Genomic DNA, 18,068 nt, shown 5'->3' on the forward strand with positions numbered 1-18,068 from the left:
CCGATAGAGGCTAGCCTACTGAGAAGAATGGAGTGAGAAATAGTGTCGAAAGCAGCACTCAGATCGAGGAGAATAAGAATGGAAAGTAAACCGGAGTCAGCTGCCATTGGTTATTTTTATAAGTGCTGTTTCAGTGCTATGGGGGGGGCGAAAACCAGACTGGAACTGTTCATACAGATTATTATTAGTTAAATGTGAGTGGAGTTGTGTGGCAACTATTTTCTCAAGAATTTTTGAAAGGAATGGTAGATTGGAAATAGGCCAAAAATTCTCAAAATTATTGGGATCTAGACCAGTTTTTTTTCAATATTGGGGTGATGGTGGCAATTTTGAGGGAAGCAGGAACAGTTCCAGTGGTAAGTGAAGAGCAGATGATGGCAGATATGAGCGGAAGCAAAGAAGGTAGACATGCCTTAACCAAAACTGTAGGAATGGGGTCTAGCTGACAAGTAGAAGGTTTTGACTTACAGATGAAATCTGAAATATCAGTAACTGAGCGGAGCTGGAAAGCAGAAAAACAGTGTGATGGGAGAGGACTTGTACTTGTTTTGTCTTTGCGCTCACTGTAAACAGAACAGAGAATATTGATAATACCATGTATGGCTTCACGTGTGCAGTGGTGCAAAGTCCAAAGACTTTCAACAAATAAAGAAATGATGGGTAACTGTTACCATGGGAAGCTGACAGTGGGTATAATTATATATATTACATGTATTACATAACTGTTTACTAATATATCAGTATATAGTTATGTAATGTTAATATTAGTGGGTGTATACACATGGACCAGTCTTTTTTTCACAATTACATTAATACATTAATGTAGAAATACATCTTCTGCAGCATTATAAGGGACACACACAATAATACATCATAGTAATGATTAAACTGTGTTTAATCTGAAATTCTGAGCAAACCTGAAGCTACTTAAATAGTTTAACTTTGAGGTTGCATTAATATATTAGTTAGTTAGCTTATGTCAAGTAAGTCCACATCTCTTTAAAAAGCATTTAGCAAAAAGAGGTATTGTTCATGCAAAATATCAGATTTACGTCCAGCTATGAAAGAAAGTAATCTCTGTGACCTATGGTACGCTCTACGTTACAGTATGAGGTAAATCTGAGTCTTTTTCTGGTTTGACTAAAGAATATCTGCCTTCTGATTTTTCTGTAAGCCTGTGGTTTGCATACTTCACTAAAAAGTAGCTGTTGCCTGGAGGAAGACGGCTTGTAAAGATGAATAAATGTTGTTTAAGTGTGACCTTAAGGTGCTGAGGGAATCGTGGGCAGGGTTTTCATCTATAAGCCTCCGTGACAGAAGTTGTAGTACTCTCAGTTCCACAAAGCCAGAAAGACGAACACACAGAAAGGTAGTTTTTGCTTTGTTTTTTTAGTAACTAAGATAAGAGAGATTGGATGGACATTTGGACTAGTGTTGACAAACATGACTAAGTGTATATATTCAGTGACATTTGGGAACTGAATGTGTGGGTACAGAGCTAAGCTATATATAATCAGGAAAATCTTACTTGTGAATAAATTGCACTTTTAAAGATTTTAGACTGTGAGAGGAAATGTTCCATCTCACAAGGTCTATCAGGAAAAATGTGACCTTCCTCAGAGAGAGACTAAAAACCTCAGCAGCTGTCCGTAGCACTGGTGAGGTGATGTCAGGCATCCTTGTTTCCGTGAACTGCTGGAATTGAAATCACAACAAGCCCGTGGCCTCTGGAATTGGTTGTTCCAGTGTTTACGTCAGTAATTAGTGGAGGAACAGAGCCTTAGTTTTTGCTGTAGCCTGCTGAGCGTTTATTGATCCCCAATTAAATCTTTTTAAGCTTTCATCATATATAAACAACGGCATAAATCACTACAAATGAAATATTGTTACTACAGAGGTTGGTACAAGTTTAATAAATCATTAATGTCAGTGAACTTAGCTTAATTAACAGTTGTTCCAACTTGGAAATGAGATGAGCAGAGGATATACATTCTTCAATATAAAATATTACTGAAATAACAGGAAGTGATTTTTTTTTTTCAATTTGGAGGCTTGGGGAGAGCACATTTAACAGGTGTTAAGGTGCTGATTGATATACTTTTAGATCTTTATATGTGTGGGCACTCATAGAACAGTTAATATTTTAGCTGTGTACTAAGACATTCACCTTATAGGTGAATACACACGATGAATACACTAAAGAAAAATGATGCAACAACTATCGAGCCATTATAGTTATTTATAGTCCCAATCCTCTGTACTCGGGGCCTCGCGTGTTATCATGACAGGTAAACGGTTTAGAGCTGTTTCCAAGTATGTTGTGTACATTTGGTATCACTGCGCTCAAAGGAGCTGTCAGTACAAATGAAAAAAGGCCATCCTGAGGCAGCAAAAACAAAGAAAATCTTCAAAGGGATAACAGAAATATTAGGAAGGGCAAAATCAACAGTTTTGATACAAGGACGCTTGTGAGCTTAGAAACATGGGGAAAAAAAGCTTGGACTTAAAGTAAAGAGCATTGTGAGTGGTCATAATCATGACAGGAAACTTAGTGTTATCAGAACAGGCAGCCAATTTAGGAACACTCCATTAGGAAGGCTTATAATTATCCAAATCTATGATGAAGACTTCACAAAAAGAAATACAGAAAGATCACCACAAGATGCAAACGTGTTCAAAGAAGAAAAAGATAATATTATAAAATTGCCAAAAACAGCCAGTAAGATAACTGTGGAGAAGAAAGTGTGGAGAAGGCTTTGACAGGTTCTGATCCTGAAGCGTACTACATTTAAAAAAAAGTACAGCAGAGGCAGTATGATGCAGTATGATGCATGGATCAACATCGCTTCTTTGGCACTGGGTCACAACTCACATTTACACAAGTACATTTTTTGAAGTGTCACTTTGTGCAAAGCTCGGGCAGCAAACTTCACTGGAGGACACTTGAGAGTACAGAAAGGCAATGACCTGAAACATAATGTGAATGCAGCTCAGGAGTTTTTGAAGGTCTGAAAGTGGAATATTCTGCAGTGACCAGGTCAGTGACCTGATCTCAACCTGATCTTGCTGCATTTCACTTGCTTAAAAAAAAAGGAAAAAAGATCCACAAACAACTAAAGACAGCTGCAGCAGTGACCTGGCAAACCCATTTTTTTTTACACTTTAGACCCTCAAAATAGGTGACTTTGTCTACCGGAGGTTTCTTCCTGTTAAAAGGGAGTTTTTCCTTCCCACTTCCTTAATAGGGGGGTCATCTGATTGTTTAGACCCTCTTTACCTTACACTATTAAGCACCTTGAGGTGACTGCTGTTGTGATGTGGCACTATATAAATCAAATTGAATTGAATTAATGTTACAAACTGTCTTCCTGGTTCAGTATTTTGACAGTTGCATAGTCCTCTTGTTGTCAGATTTGATTGCATATTCATATCCTTAACGTATAGCTGTTGACAGATTTGTTTACTTTTTTTAAATGCATTTGCAGTGGCAGCCTTGCTTTGATCAGTAAAGACGTTGTATTGTAGGACAGAACATTTGATGATCTTTCATTTGAACATATGTGAAGGTGGTGTTTTTTTTCATGTGAAGACACTTATTTAGGCATGTAGAATTAGAAATATTGACGTTTAAACGCTGAACAAGCTCTCTAATTTGGGTGTGTGGCGTTAGGTAAATGAACAGCTGTGCAGACAGATCTGGTTCTTTTGTGTTGCTAAGCAACAAAGACATTAGATTATCTGATGTATGTGGCCAACTATCTATACGTCTCTGTGTGTAAAACTGAATTCTGCTCGATTTTCAGGGTTTCTTTAGTAAAACGTGAAGCTGTCTGCATGGTTAAACATGCAGTTGATTCTGTGGATCCAAGTAGCTTGCTAAATACTCAGCTGGAGCCTTTTAGATCACCCAGCAGTAGCAGAAGATATACGTTTTAACGAGATATTGAGCACAGGAATTAAGCAGTCAAGCCCTTGTGGAATATTTAAGGGCACTAGTGATTATGAATAAAATGGACAGTAAATTTAGTGCTCTGTATGGTAAACTGGGAGTGATTTTGGACTCATCTAATCACATAATGAGGTGAAGACTGCTGTGGTGGAGGTAGTGCCAGCAGCTCCACCAGTAACGGCAGATGTGGGCAGAAGGGAGGAATTTGTTTAAATGAACCTTTGTGTTTAAATGTTTGTGCGTGATTTTGGGGATCATGTAAAAGAGAGTCGATGGGCAGTGTGAGTCTGTGTAGTCCTGCGCTGATTGCTGTCTGCCTTGATTGATGGTGTTGATTGATTGTGCCGTCGTCCTTTCTACCCCGCTTTCATGCTGCCGTTTTTGGCAATCTATAAAAACTGCCTTTCCCAGAATTATTTTCTGCTTTGTTGAAGCAGACAGGCACCAAACGAGTTCACTGTGATGTTTACAGCATCAAGTTTAACTCTGAGACTGGTAAATTTGTTCTGTTTGAACAGTCACACCAATAAAGCTTCTTCAAATACACCCCTCCTCCACAGTCAGCTGTGCCTCGAGCCAAGCGCTCATATCACGAGCGTGTGTTTCTGTGTTGGTGTTTGTTTACGTCTCGTGTTTTGACCAAACCTTGCTCAAGACGGCGCTCGAGGCATCTTCTGCAGCTGTGAGCTCATCAGCCCTCCGTGTGCGGATGAGTGAGTGTAACCTCACTGTGACATATGCTGCTGCTGCTGCGCGTCACAGTATTTCTCTCTAGTCTAGGCTACTTTGACACAAGGTCGAACAGAGAGAGCATCTGGTGGACGGGAGATGGAGAGTATTTGAGGAACGTCGGGGAGCATCTGGGTGTGCTCATACACGGGGAAAAATACCGACACACACTCTACAAATGCTTTCACATGCATAAACATTTATCTGATACTACCACGTACTGTCTCTCTCAGTCTTTTGGAGACACACACACAAAACGCACACACACCAGTGCAGTAATAGCAGCAGCAGATAGGGGCTGCTGCAGGACTGTGGAAGTCATCCGGCCAATCCGCTGGTAGGTTTTTGTGGAGCCCGGCTTCACACTGGTACATCTTCTCCTCTTTTTTTCCTCCCGACGGTCGTCGTCTCTCGCCATCTATCCGTGTCATTTTACATCTCCCATCCCCCCCGTCCTTATCTTCTTCCCTGGGACTAAAATTGGCTGCAGCTGGTTACTGCTGTGTGCTGGAGCAGCAGTGGAGAAGCAGAGGCAGGAGGCGAGAGAGTGTGGTTTCACCAAGGCGGCAGAAGATGTGCGGTGGATGGTTGCAAGGCTAGAGGACGCCTGGGAGGACAGGCTGTCTTTGGATATATACCTGTAGAGAAAGGACCGCTTATATCAACATCTGGGCCAGGTACTGATGAGGTGCCCGGCTTGCACAGCTCTTTCTCTCGGATGTCTTTCTCTCTCTGAGCATGTATCGGTGTGTATGTAGAGATATATGTATGCTGGTGTCTGTGCATGTCAGAGATATGGCCTATGCATGAATGCATAGCTGCGTGACATCATGGTAAACCCATCTAGAACAATCACTGTCTAGTAGTAATGCCAATCAAGATTTCATCCTGTCTTCCATCTATTCCTTTGTTTTCCTCTCCTCTCCTCATTTCCTCTCCTTTCCTATCCTCTCCTCCTCTCCTCTCTCCTCTCCTCTCACCTCGCTCTTTTCTATTTGTGAAGCATTTCATGGTGCTTCGTGGCCTTGCTAAAATGGTGTCAGTTTACATAAGATGTTAGACTAAAAGGGTTGATCATTTGAGAATTACAGTGTCACCTGTGTCAGGGCCGTGTATGCATGGTTCCAATGTAAAGAGTTTCCTATGAAAGGCAGACACTGCCTGAATCTTAACTGGTATCCTGAACGCTGTCAACTCCATTTGGCAGGAGGTCACTAGAGTATGCATGAGTGAGGAGGCATTTTTGTCATTTGTAAATGCATGGCATGTAACCTCATCCCTCCCGCTGTCGGATGTGATGGTTTTGCATATCGAATGCTGTGTGGAAAATAAGTTCCCCTCCTCTCATCCTCCTGGGCTTCTTTGGTTTCAGATGAAGGGAGGAGAAACTATTCATGGACATTTTCACACACACACACACACGCACGCACTATATGCCGCATAGATATGTTGGCCTGCTCCTTAGCCTTTTGCCCTTATTTTGTTTGTCATTTACTTTTCTTTGTTTCAGCTCAGTGACATAATGAAAAGGGTGAAAGCTCAAACAGCACGTAATCATCAGAGACAGAGAGGGAGAAATGAGGAGGTTTGAGCTTCTGTCCTCTGTAGCCTTTGTCACCCAACCTGCTGACACCGCACATTTAACCCCAAGGGGATCACTGGTTTACACAATTGCTCTAGTAGCCTTTGCTGTTTTGCTTTGTTGTGAAAATCATTGCAAGCCATTTTTTTTCTCATGACACTACAAAATTGTGTTTTGTTCTCTCTCCCCTCCTTTAACATGCCATTTTCCCTTTTATTGCTCCTCAAGGAAGTTTTATACTGTTAAAATATTCCTCAGTGTTTCTCTTTGCTAACAGCTTTGACAGTCTGTGCATTCTGTATTGGTGCGCTTCGGCTTTTTGTTGGAAAATATTAAAGAAAATTACTCAAACTTGAAGTCGAAGAGCTTCTGAAGTAGCTGATATTCATGCATTGATGCTTTGTGTCATTTTAAACTTTCAGTTTTCCGTAACGGGTTTAAAGTTGTGTGTCTTTTTTTGTTTAATAACTGGTGCTTGTTCTTCCACTGCAGTGGAAATCCTTTTGGTGGTTTTTGAAACAGTCTGACTTGGATCAAGAGAAAAATGTCCTTTGCCAGTTTGTGTCTGTTGTCATCAAGCTCTGACCTCTCTCTCTCTCTCTTGCTCGTTTTGTGTTTTAGGGGGGGTGGTTGACAAGGATTTGCGGCACTACCTCAACCTGCGCTTCTCCAAGGGCTCAGTGGACCACGACCACCAGCAAATCATCAGAGACAACCTCTACCTCCGCACTGTTCCCTGTGAGTCCACATCACCCTCTATCGCTCCCCTCTTCCACCCTCTGGCCGCCATCACTGCTGCACTCCTCTTCTTTTTCTTTTTTTACTCTTCTTTGATCTCATCCTCTCTGCTGCCTCACTGTATGTCTGTAATTGTCTCTTTCATTCTCTAGCACCATTTCTTGGATATCATTGTCAACCCTCCTCCACCAGCTAACACACCTTGTCTTTCTCTCCGCTTGCCCCTGAGATGTTACCCTTTTATTTTACACACACACACACACACACACTCATTCTCTCTGTCTCTCGCCGTCTATCGCTCCTTCTCTTCCCTCAGTCGTCCGGCTGCCGAGCTTTCAGCCTGAGGTTTCCACGGCAACCACCCTCTTGTCTTGAGGCTTGCGTTGTGGTAATGCCCTGCCCCCCCTTTAGCACATGCTAGACATGCACAACATACACAGATTTCTTTCTGTGTGTGATGAATTTTACACGCTGACCAAATGAGATGTTACATGTGAATGTTTTTTTTGTTTTTTTTTTGTCTGGGTTTTTTTTTGGTTCTTTTTTGGGTTGTTGTCTTTTTTGTTTCCCCGGCACGTATGCCTTTGGCCTGTTGGGCGGCGATGTCATTGTGTGATTAATATTGAGGGGATGCAAGGCCCAGCAGGATCTTCCTGTGTCAATACAGGCAGCAGCTCATGAATCAGGCCTGATGCTTGAGTCTGCAGACTGCATGCAGCGTGTGGATGAGCTCGCTTTGCATGCATGTTTGGTGAAGGGTTTTGCACTCATCTGACATGTTTCATTATCTTCTGTTAATAGGCCAATTCATAGCGCAGATTCTGGTACAGACGCATGAGGAAACAGAGCTCGGCTTGACGTCAGCGATGGGTGTTTTTGTACTGGCTGCCTCTACTATACTAGATGTCCTCTCTGCCGGTGTGTTGAGCTGCTGACACAGAAGTGATTGTTTAATACGGTCCCACAGCTGCACAGTTCCTGAGCCTCTCTCTCTCACTATCACTCTATCACTCTTTTTTTTCTCCTCTTTTTCCCGCCGTCTTCATCTTCTGCTTTCACTCTCTCTCATGTTCCCCCTGCTCCCCTCCCACCCTCCTCTGCCTCTTTGATTTCTTTTGGTCACCACCTCACCATCACATTTTCTCTCCCTTTCAATTTTAACTCCAGGCGGCCTCTCCTTCTCCTTCCCTCTGCCTCTCCGTTCCTCTTTCTTTCTCAGACTGTTGGCTGTGTAATAGTGCAGTGAAGGCAGACTGACAGGGTGACGACAGAGGTGGTGTGGACTGGCTAAGCTTCAACACTTCTGCCCTATTGAGGCTGAAGGGCAGCACGTGTCTGTTTTGGTGGTTTTGTCGCCACATTGCAATCATAGTCCCCTTCCAGGGCTTTATGGGAACGGAAAGATGCTCATTCTGCGTGATGTGTTTGAGCAGTAATGACATCCCCATAATTAACTGCCTATCACTTAACAAAGCTGATACAGTGTAATGAAGATTATAGAAATTCCAACTCATAGACCTCCTGCATAGCGGCTTTGAATCATCATATGCTGATTATTTAAATGTCATTAAAATGCAGTTGTAATACTGCAGGAATCCCCCAAATTTATTTTAATGGTGAGCACTTTGTACTACTTACGCTGTCTCATATACACTAATCAGCCACAACGCTGAAACCAGTGACGGGTGAAGTGAATAACATTGGCTTTAATATCAGTGGCAGCTGTTGAAGAGTAGGCTGATGAACTATCACTTTGTGAAGTTGGTGCGCTGGAAGCAGGAGAAATGGTCGGGCATTAGGATTGGAGTGACTTTGAAAGTTTCCAAAGTATGATGGTTAGAGGAGCAGGTCAGAGCACCTCAGTAGGGAAGTGTTGTGTGGTGTTCCCTGTATGCAGGTGTTAGTACCTGCAGAAGCAGTCCAACATAGGACAGGCAGTGAACCGGTGAGAGGGTCATGGGCTCACAAATTGCTGATTGAAGGGCATCAGAGGGGCAGTTCTGTAGCCGGTGCAGCATGCATGCCATGTCCTGAAAGCTGAAGTCCTTACTGCAGCAGCCTTGGTTCGCCTCAGGTCATTTGCTGCGTGACATTCACCCCCTCTCCCCCCTTACTTTTTACTGTCTTATCAAATTAAGGCATATTTTCTCCACTATATCTCTCTTTTTTTTTTAAATAGGGGAACACAAAATTTAGAGGGAGCTGTGTGCTTATTCCCATCTTTCCAAGTTGTGATCAGAACCGGACAGCAGAGCAGTTAAGGAAGGTGTTCTGATGGTCTGATGATGTGTTTGAGCACAAGCTGGCAGAGACAGTTTGATGCTCTAGGTAGTGATTTGCTGGGTAATCTTGGGTCCTGTCATTCATGTGGAAGCTTTTGTACCTACGTAAACATTTTTTGTTTTGTTTTGTTTTTTTCCTGATGGCAGCGGCCATCTCTTTCAACAGGATAAAGCCACATTGCTGTGCTCCTCAAATCCCTGCTGTAATTTCTGGAATGCGTTCAACCTTCTGTTGACCTGGCCTTGAGGCCCCTCTCTTCACCTGCGCAGGACTTAAATGACCTGCTGCTTATGTCATAAACCTCAGAGGGTTTTTTTTGGAGTTCATGCCTCACCAGAGCTGTTCAAGGAGACCTACAAAATATTTGAAAGGTGGTATTAGTGTGGCTGATCAGTGTATAGTCAACGCACGATTTCCTGGCAGTGTGAGACTCGCATAAGCAGGCGTTGCTCAACCGTCAGTGACACAGCATCAGAAGGGCCAAAAACAAGGTTGATGGTCCTGAGTGCTGCACTGCTCGTGCCCTGTGGGCTGTTTGTTGTTGTGGTTTGGAGCGTTATAAAATCAGTGTTTTTTCTCCCTTGTCTGCAGCGCTCTGACCACGCTGTCAGTGCCGGTCTGTCAGCTTGATGAGCAGACACCACTCTGCATCACAACACGCTGTCAGGGACGTGGGAGGAGGTGTGTCTGTCTGTGTGTGCGTGTGTGTTTGCGTGCGTGTGTTCATACAGCTAGAAGACTCACATGCTGACATCAACTACTGCATCCTGTTACATCATTCAGCTCAAGGATTGTCCATTCTTTCAGCAAAAATAATGAAATGAACATACTCGTTTACTCTCGGTCATTAATAACCGTATACAGATGCTGTATTGTGGCCTGCAGCCTATTGTGTGTGTGTGTGTGTCTTCTGTTTTGTTTGCTTGTGGATTTTTACTTATTTCAGGTTTATTTTGCACATGCGTTCACGCTTCAACAGGCACACAAATGGTAGCAGGACGAGCACTTCAAGGACATGTGCATATTTTTTACTAGGACAGGCGATAACAGTCACTGAAGACTGAGAAAGCTTAAAAAAATAAGAGTAAACAAGATTTTAAGTGACACAGTAACTGGTAAAAGTGTCAGGCAGTAGAAACAATATTGGCAGAAAAGGAGATTTTTGGACGTGAAGGTAGTAAAACTTGAGAGAGGTATCCCACCTTTCAGGTTGAACCATTTGATGAGATTGCTGCTGTTTGACAGTCTAACTTCTCAAGCCTTTTGAGCTTTTGAAAATTTCCAGCGCTATTTTATTTGATTTTGCAGGGCTACGTTGACCACTTCAGAGCCTGAGCTCCTGTCAGAGCGCCTGCTGTTAGGAATTTAGAGAAGAGTTTAAAATGGTTTTGCTCTCTGCATATTAGCAATGTGAGTGCCTCTTTGATACAACTGCAGATGAGAGCGTAAGACGGGGAAAATTTTCTAAAGGAGTGAAAACATCTGGAAAATACAAGAGAAGAGGAAGGAGAGAGGTGGGGGTACAGTAAATTGAGGGAGCGAGGGGGGGTGAAGGTGATGGATGTGGACACGAGCAAAAAGGCTCTGCGAGAAGATGGAAAATGGGGAGAAGAGGAGGTAAAGAGGAGGAGATCAGCAGGGGAGAGAGGGGAGGGGAGAAGGCAGCGGCAGAAGATGGAAAGTGAGAAACAAGAGTCGATGCAAGTGGATGTTAAGAGGATGGAGGGTAGAGATGTGGCGAGAAGGTCGGACGTGCAAGGAATGAGGGTAGAGGGAGATATGAGGGAGCCTCGTAAGTAATACCCGGGAGAACCATCTCCTTTCCTCCACTCTGCTCAGAGGCATCAGTAAAAGGCTCTATAAATAGCTTGAACAGTGAGCAGCACATTCCTCTACTCAGATAGCCTATAAATACATGCAACTTCTGTCACTTTACATCCACTGTTCTGGACACGTGCTCCCCTGCAGCTTCCGACAGGGAATCCTCCTCAGACTGCAGAGGAGGAGCAGATAAAGATGTTGAGCTGAACAGGGCCAAGATGCTTCAGATGGTGATGGTGATAGGGGTGACGGATGTCTGATAATGATCACGGTGATGTGGGAAATTTGTGGAAGATGAAAGACACCTTCTCACCCTAATGCATGCAGCAGATCTTAATACACACTCGTGGTAATGCACACCATTCAGTGTTTGGTCATAGTACGCAGGAAGTGATATAGCACATGAAATAAAAATGCAGTAGTGTGCAAAAGAGCCACCGCTCATTTCTTTAGATTTTACTGGGAGGATTGGAAATGGGTGCAGTGATTTAAACATTTTAAGAAACAACATGGAAATACAGCATTTAAAGCAAGCAGCTTAAAAGTCAGTATTTGATATGACCATCTTTATTCTCCCTCAAAGCCTCTTATAAACTCTCTTAGACAAGATTTTTGTAATTTCATTTAGTAGGAATATTTCTCCAGTTGTCTGTTAAGGATGCTGCTTTAATAATGTTAAGGTCCAGGTTCTGGGAATGTGTTTTCTATCCAGGTATGGGATCGTTGTCATGATATGGTGGACGCTCCCTCGCGACCTTCCTTCTCATTTTGGTGACAGTTTGACCCCAAACTTTTAAGTGTGAATTAATCACTCCATAAGACCTGTTGTAACAGATTTTTGGTCCAGTTCTTATTAAATTTAGAATGTCTCAGCATTTTCTCCCTGTTTCTTTGGCCTCCACTTTTCCACTGAGAGCATTTCGAATGAGTCTTCAGTGAATGAACTGAAGGTGCAGATCTCCCAGGTTCTGTCTGTCCCCCCCATTTCTTAAAGACATGAAGATAACGCCCACCGGCTGTAGTTTCCTCAGATTTTAGGAGGACAAAGTGTACACCATGGTAAGATATGTTTTCATATATATGCTTGTCCCTAGCACAAATGTTACGGTCGCCTTCTCCACACATGCAGTGACACCACGATGGGGGGCGAATCAGGGTTCAGTATCTCGCCCAAGATTTCTTCAACATGTTGGCAGGAGGATCCGGGAAGCGAACCACTGACCTTTCGATCAGTAGACAGCCGCTCTACCTCCTGAGGCGCCTGAAAGAAAATCTTTGGAAAGACCTTCATAAAGCCTGGAAAGCTATTCCTCAAGACCATGTTAGAAAATAATTACAAAAGCCTCTGACCTCTTGGAAGCAAAATATATATATATATATAAGCAATTAGGGAGTGAATCAAGACTTTTGCACAGTGCTGTAGTTAAATACAGCTGTTTTAAGAAAAGCTGTTTAAAACTACTGCTCTCATTTTGTGTTACGTAGCTCCAGCACTGTCCTTCATTTTACTTTTTCCCCTTTTTAACTGTTTGCACACTACTGAGTGTATTTGCAGTGAAGGCACTGAAGAAAGCTAGAGTGCTTTAGTGCTAAGAAGAGCCTCAGAAAAGCTTGGCAACACTTACAAGGATGGTTAAAAATTAAAATCGGTCACCAGTGTGTGTACGACTGGACAGTGTGCGTCGACCAGCTGAAGCCTCATATTGTAGTTTTCTCTGCTTTCCTCACAGTCATTGGTACACTCACACTTCCGCAACCTTTTGGCTCAGACAGCATGCTTTCCAATGTGGCGATGTGTCGAAGTTGGATTTGAATTCATTATCCTGTTGATAATGTGCAGTCAGATAAACAGCACCTATAAATACACAGGAACAAATTCTGCACCTCTAAATGAACACTCAGTCCATTCATCTGAAACGATTTGCTCGGGAAGGGGAGCTGTCGCTGCCGTTATCTACCAAATTCTCCCACTTCCATCTGTGTTTGGTTTTTGATTTTTTTTTTTATTTCCCTCATTTAATATGAACGACTGAAGAGAAATCTGTGATTTCTGCATCCAGAAATTTGTTCTAAAATTTAATCACGAAGAGGTCTGCGGTTGGAACGCATTCGTTTTACTTATCAAGAGTTAAATCCTGCTTATAGATTGCTGATTAAATCACACTCATATTTACAAATATGAATGTGAATGGGCCTCAGTTCTAATTTAGCACTGTGGCTGATGATGAGGCAGAGGGGGAGGAAGAGGAGTGATGACAGTTATTTCAGGATGTTTGTCATGATGATAATGGCAAAGTTCAGCGAAGTGATAAAGATAAAATTAATTTCTCGTTGCATTGATTATTCTGTTTGTGTCTTGAGATTTAATAGGCTGGTTTAATACATGAATCATGGGAGTTTTACATGCCATTCTCTGTTAAGGTTTTGTGTGTTTTTTTGACTCTTTATATATATGTGTGTGTGTGTGTGTGTGTGTGTGTGTGTGTGTGTGTGTGTGCGCGTGCGTATGTGAGAGAGAGAGAAAGGGGGCGGAGAATACATCATCCCTCAGGGACTCGCTCCTTAAAGGGGTGATTTGCCTGCTGGCTTGCTCTTGTTAAAGAGCTGGCTGACATGCTTTGATGTGGTTCTGTGCTCCCTGCAGTGTGATTGGCACACTGGATTAATGTTGTTCCACAGATGAAAGAAACTGCGAGTGAACGATATGAATTTTATGAAATGAAAATGGTAAATATTGAAGATGATTAATGAATTGGTTATGTTTGCAAAGTGTTTTCCATGTTAAGCTCTGGACAGGTGTCGTCTTACCTCCTTTTTCCCCTCTCCTTAGTGTGATCCTCTCACTCAGCAGCTAATCACAAAATGAGTTTTCCTGTTTGTTGGTTTGTTTCTTTGTTTTTGTGGAAGCGTTTTATATTTATGTTCCCGTCTCCACTCCACCACTGTTGCTTTCTCTCTGTGGTAGTTTAAAGATGTGCGTGATAAGCTTGGCTCATTCTGTGATGGTCATCGCACACTTACACCTCAGTGAGTTCACGTGTTTTACACTGGTTAACCTTTACTTTTTGCCATAAGCATACTCACTGGCCACTTTATTAGGTGCATCTTGCTGGTACTTTTGCTTTGAGCGTTTAATTCTTTGAGGCACTGAGTCAGCAAGGTGTTTGAAACTTTCCTCCTTTAGTCCATATTTACATGACAGGATCACACAGTTCCTGCAGATTTGTTGGCTGCTCATCCATCATGTGAATCTCTTGTTCTACCAAATCCAAAAGGTGCTCTAATGGATTGGGATCTGTTGACTGTGGAAGCCATTTGAGTACAATGAGCTCATTGTCATGCTAGAGAAATCAGATGGCCTGAATTTTGTGACACGGTGCCTTTTCCTGCTGGGTGCAGGCATCAGAAGGGATGTGGTCAGCAACAGTTCAGGTAGGCGGTGGCATTAAAACGATGCTAAGTTAATACTAACTGCACCAACAAGATATACTCCACACCATTGCACAACCAGCACCCTGATCCATTGATGCAAGGCAGGGTAGATCTATGCTTTCATGTTGTTGATAGCTAATTCTGACCCTAACATCAGAATGTCACAGCAGAAATTGAGAATAAACAATTTTCTTTTCTGTTGTTCAGTTTTGGTGAGATTCCTTTGTCTTAATTAACACGAGTGACACCTGGTGTGATCTCCTGCTGCTGTAGCCCATTTGCTTGAGGTAGGATGTGTGTTCAGAGATGCTCTTCTGCATACCTTGGTTGTCATAAGTGTCATTCTGATGCTCAGTTTGAACTTCAGCAGATCATCTTGATCATGTCTGCGTGCCTGATTTGCTGCCATGTGATTAGCCGATTACATATTCCTATTAACACACAGTTGAACAGGTGTACCTAACAAAGTGGCCAGTGAGTATACCATACACCGCCTCTGTGTGAGGATTATGCTACCCCCCGCTTTCATCCTTCGTCATTCAGATCTGCAGACTAATAAAGGTGCTTTTCAGCCTGTCGCGGTTGATTTCCATCACCGCAGGAAATGCCTTGGTGCAAGGGTAATTTCTCAATGTCACGCAGACACCGACTCCGCCAGACGCTGATACATCTACCTGATACATCTACCAGATGACTGAGACAAAACCATATTTTGTCTCAGTCATCTGCTCTTTCTGATGGAGTAACTGACAGATGCATTGTGATAGTCTTGGGTTTTAATGACAAGCTAAAAACACACAGAATTTCATTTCATTTTTATGTCCAAACATAGAAAATATGTCAAGCTGAAGGGAAAAAAAACACATAGAAAAATACTTTAAGGTGTGTTTTGGTGGTAAGCAGAGAGTTGCTGAGATTAGAGCTGATTTGAGTTTAACTTTTTTGTTTGGTGTCAATATAAGAGCATATTTGTGTTCAGTACATTACCAGATCCCTTTAATAGGAAAGTTTTGCCCCATGGTATAGTCTCCAGGATCTTATTTTAAAACCCCTTCTAAATGAACACACGTGAGCAATCCAAAGATCCGGAGTTTGAACCTGCTGTGGCTTTTTTTCTGCGTGGAGTTTATCTTCTGCCTGCTTATCTGTTAAGGTTATTGGTGACTCTGAACTGGCTGTTAATGTGAGTGTGAATGGTTGGCTGTCTCTCTGTGCTAGCCCTGCAAGAGACTGGTGGCCTGTCTGGGGTGTATCCAACCACTCGCCCTATCACAGCCTGGAAAGGCTCCAGCCACTCCCACCCAATGCTGAATAAGATAAGCGATGGTGACCACTGAGCAATAGCCACATTAAACAATCAAATATTGTTAAAAAAAACAAGCTTTAATATCTTTGCAAGTATTACTATATACAATGAAAGGTCTCTGAAAATGTTCTTCTTATTGATGCTGTTACGTCTTTGCTGCACAACAGTGAGTAGATTAAGTAGACATTGCAAAGACACTTTCCTCCAATAGGAAAAAAAATTAGATAGAAAATTATCTAATCTACTCAGAAATGACATGTCATTTAACCCGGACTGCTTTAAAAGGGAAAGAACACACATAAAATATTATTTTGATAACTCTACATGTGAATGATTATTGACAGCATGAACACACTGACATTTTTTCCAATACATTAGCGAATAACTACACCAATTATTCAGATGGTTGATAAGTCAAGGCTGCAAAAATGGCAGACATTAGCTGGTTTTAGAGCATTTTCTCATGTTTTTATGTCCCGTTAACAATAAAAAAAATCTTCACAAGAAAAAATGCAAAATAGTCAATCATATGAAAAATGAGCAACACAGTCTCCAAGTGACGCGGCGAATTTATAATTTGTGCATCCAAATGTTAAAAAGTCAACACGTACAGATAAATAATCGCATAAAAAGAAAAATCTGGAATAAGTCAGTTAACCGGCTAACGTCCCATCGTTTGATTAAAGATGCTGTTAAGGCTCTTTGACATTTTCAGTGCTTGGTGCAAGAGACAGGATTAATTTTTTTATTGATAAACGATTTATTTAATACGCCGCTTGACATCAGTAATGATGCAACCTTCCTGAAACTGCCAGGTAACGGAATAGTTCACCATTTTAAAGAATTACTGTGATTCACTTTCCAGCACCGAACGGGTCGACATGACTGATGCAGCTTCATGAGCAAGTCAGTGTAATTTAGAATACGTCAAGCCAATTTATCACTGTGTTTGGTCAACATCTGTCTTCTTCAATCTGCTGTACAGCTGAGAGAATCAGATAATAATAACATAAAAAATATTAAAAGAATACAAGTAAGAAAACAAATGTCAGGTTTAAAAGCTCCAAAATAAATAGTTTTTCTGGGAGTTTTAAAAATAATCCAGATGTGAAAAGCAATTTTTTCCTGTTATTTAGGAGCAAATACAGTAAAGGTCTGATATCCAGATGTTGGTTCTGCACCTCAGAGAAACTCGGATCATCTGCTTAGCAGACCTCGGAGATCTAGTGGAAAGAGATATGGGGCCACTATCCCGTGTAATGACTTAAAAAAAAACAATATCAAATCTTAAACTGATTGGGAGTTGATGTAGGAGACTGTGGACCCGAGCAGCTGCGGTCGACAAAGACAGACAGACTGACACCTGAATGAAAAAATACTATTACAATAGTCAAGCTGAGACGAAATGAAAGCATCTCTAACCTTTTCAAAGTCTCTAAAGGAAGAGAAATGGCTTCAACTTCACAAGTATCAAAGCTGAACTAAGTTAGCTTTGACAGCAATATTTGTTCATAAAAAGTGAGCGTTGTCAAAAGATCACTCCCAGGTTCTTGGTATCCCAGAAGTCTGGAACAATATACCTTCAGTTTTCTCACTCTATCCATTTTCCCTGTTTTCCTGGGCCTGTAACCTATCCTAGCTGTCACAGGGTGAGAAGCAGGGTACACCTCGCACAGGTCACCAGTCTGTTCACACTCATATTCACACCTACTGCACGGTCACTTTTATAATCACCAATTAACCTTTGGGAGGAAGTCAGAATTCACAAAGACATGGAAGGACCCCAGGTGGGGTTTCAACCCAGTACCTTCTTGCTGTGAGGCAACAGTGCTAACCACCATGTCTTTTCCTTTCGTTTTGTCTTTTCGTTTCTCCCAATGTCTTCGGTAAGGAAATAAGGAAAAATCAAGGATAAACAGCTGGCCTAACAACAGATCCACCTACTGCACATCCAAAGCTCAATAATTCTGCTTGTTTTAACCTTTATACAGCATTAAATGTGAAGTGAGATCTCCATAATATATAATATGTCCATATTATGGAGATCCTCTCTTTTTAAGAGCCAAGAATGGAGCAGAATCTGTTTGAAACTGAGCGTTTGGAGCTGTGTGAAGCCGGAGCTTCTGGATCATAGGGATAATGTATAAATGCACAGCCCTCATTATTTGAAGCTTTCTCCACTGCAACAGTATATATGTGACAGGAAATAAGGAAAAGCTTAGAAAGTC

General features: G+C 42.0%; 1 protein-coding gene across 1 annotated transcript in view; it reads left to right on the forward strand.

Annotated features, from left to right (window-relative positions):
• Positions 1 to 18,068, forward strand: part of magi2b (membrane associated guanylate kinase, WW and PDZ domain containing 2b) — a 91,553-nt gene that overhangs the window by 18,391 nt on the left and 55,094 nt on the right. The window contains exon 2 of the mRNA XM_085359123.1: positions 6,882 to 6,998. Coding sequence (XP_085215249.1) covers positions 6,882 to 6,998 — 117 coding nt within the window. The remainder of the gene's footprint in view (positions 1 to 6,881; positions 6,999 to 18,068) is intronic.

The sequence above is a fragment of the Diplotaxodon limnothrissa genome, linkage group LG7, assembly GCF_057381915.1.
Source record: "Diplotaxodon limnothrissa isolate DT_005_m linkage group LG7, D_limnothrissa_male_GT1.1, whole genome shotgun sequence".
In the NCBI taxonomy this organism is placed as follows: domain Eukaryota; kingdom Metazoa; phylum Chordata; class Actinopteri; order Cichliformes; family Cichlidae; genus Diplotaxodon; species Diplotaxodon limnothrissa.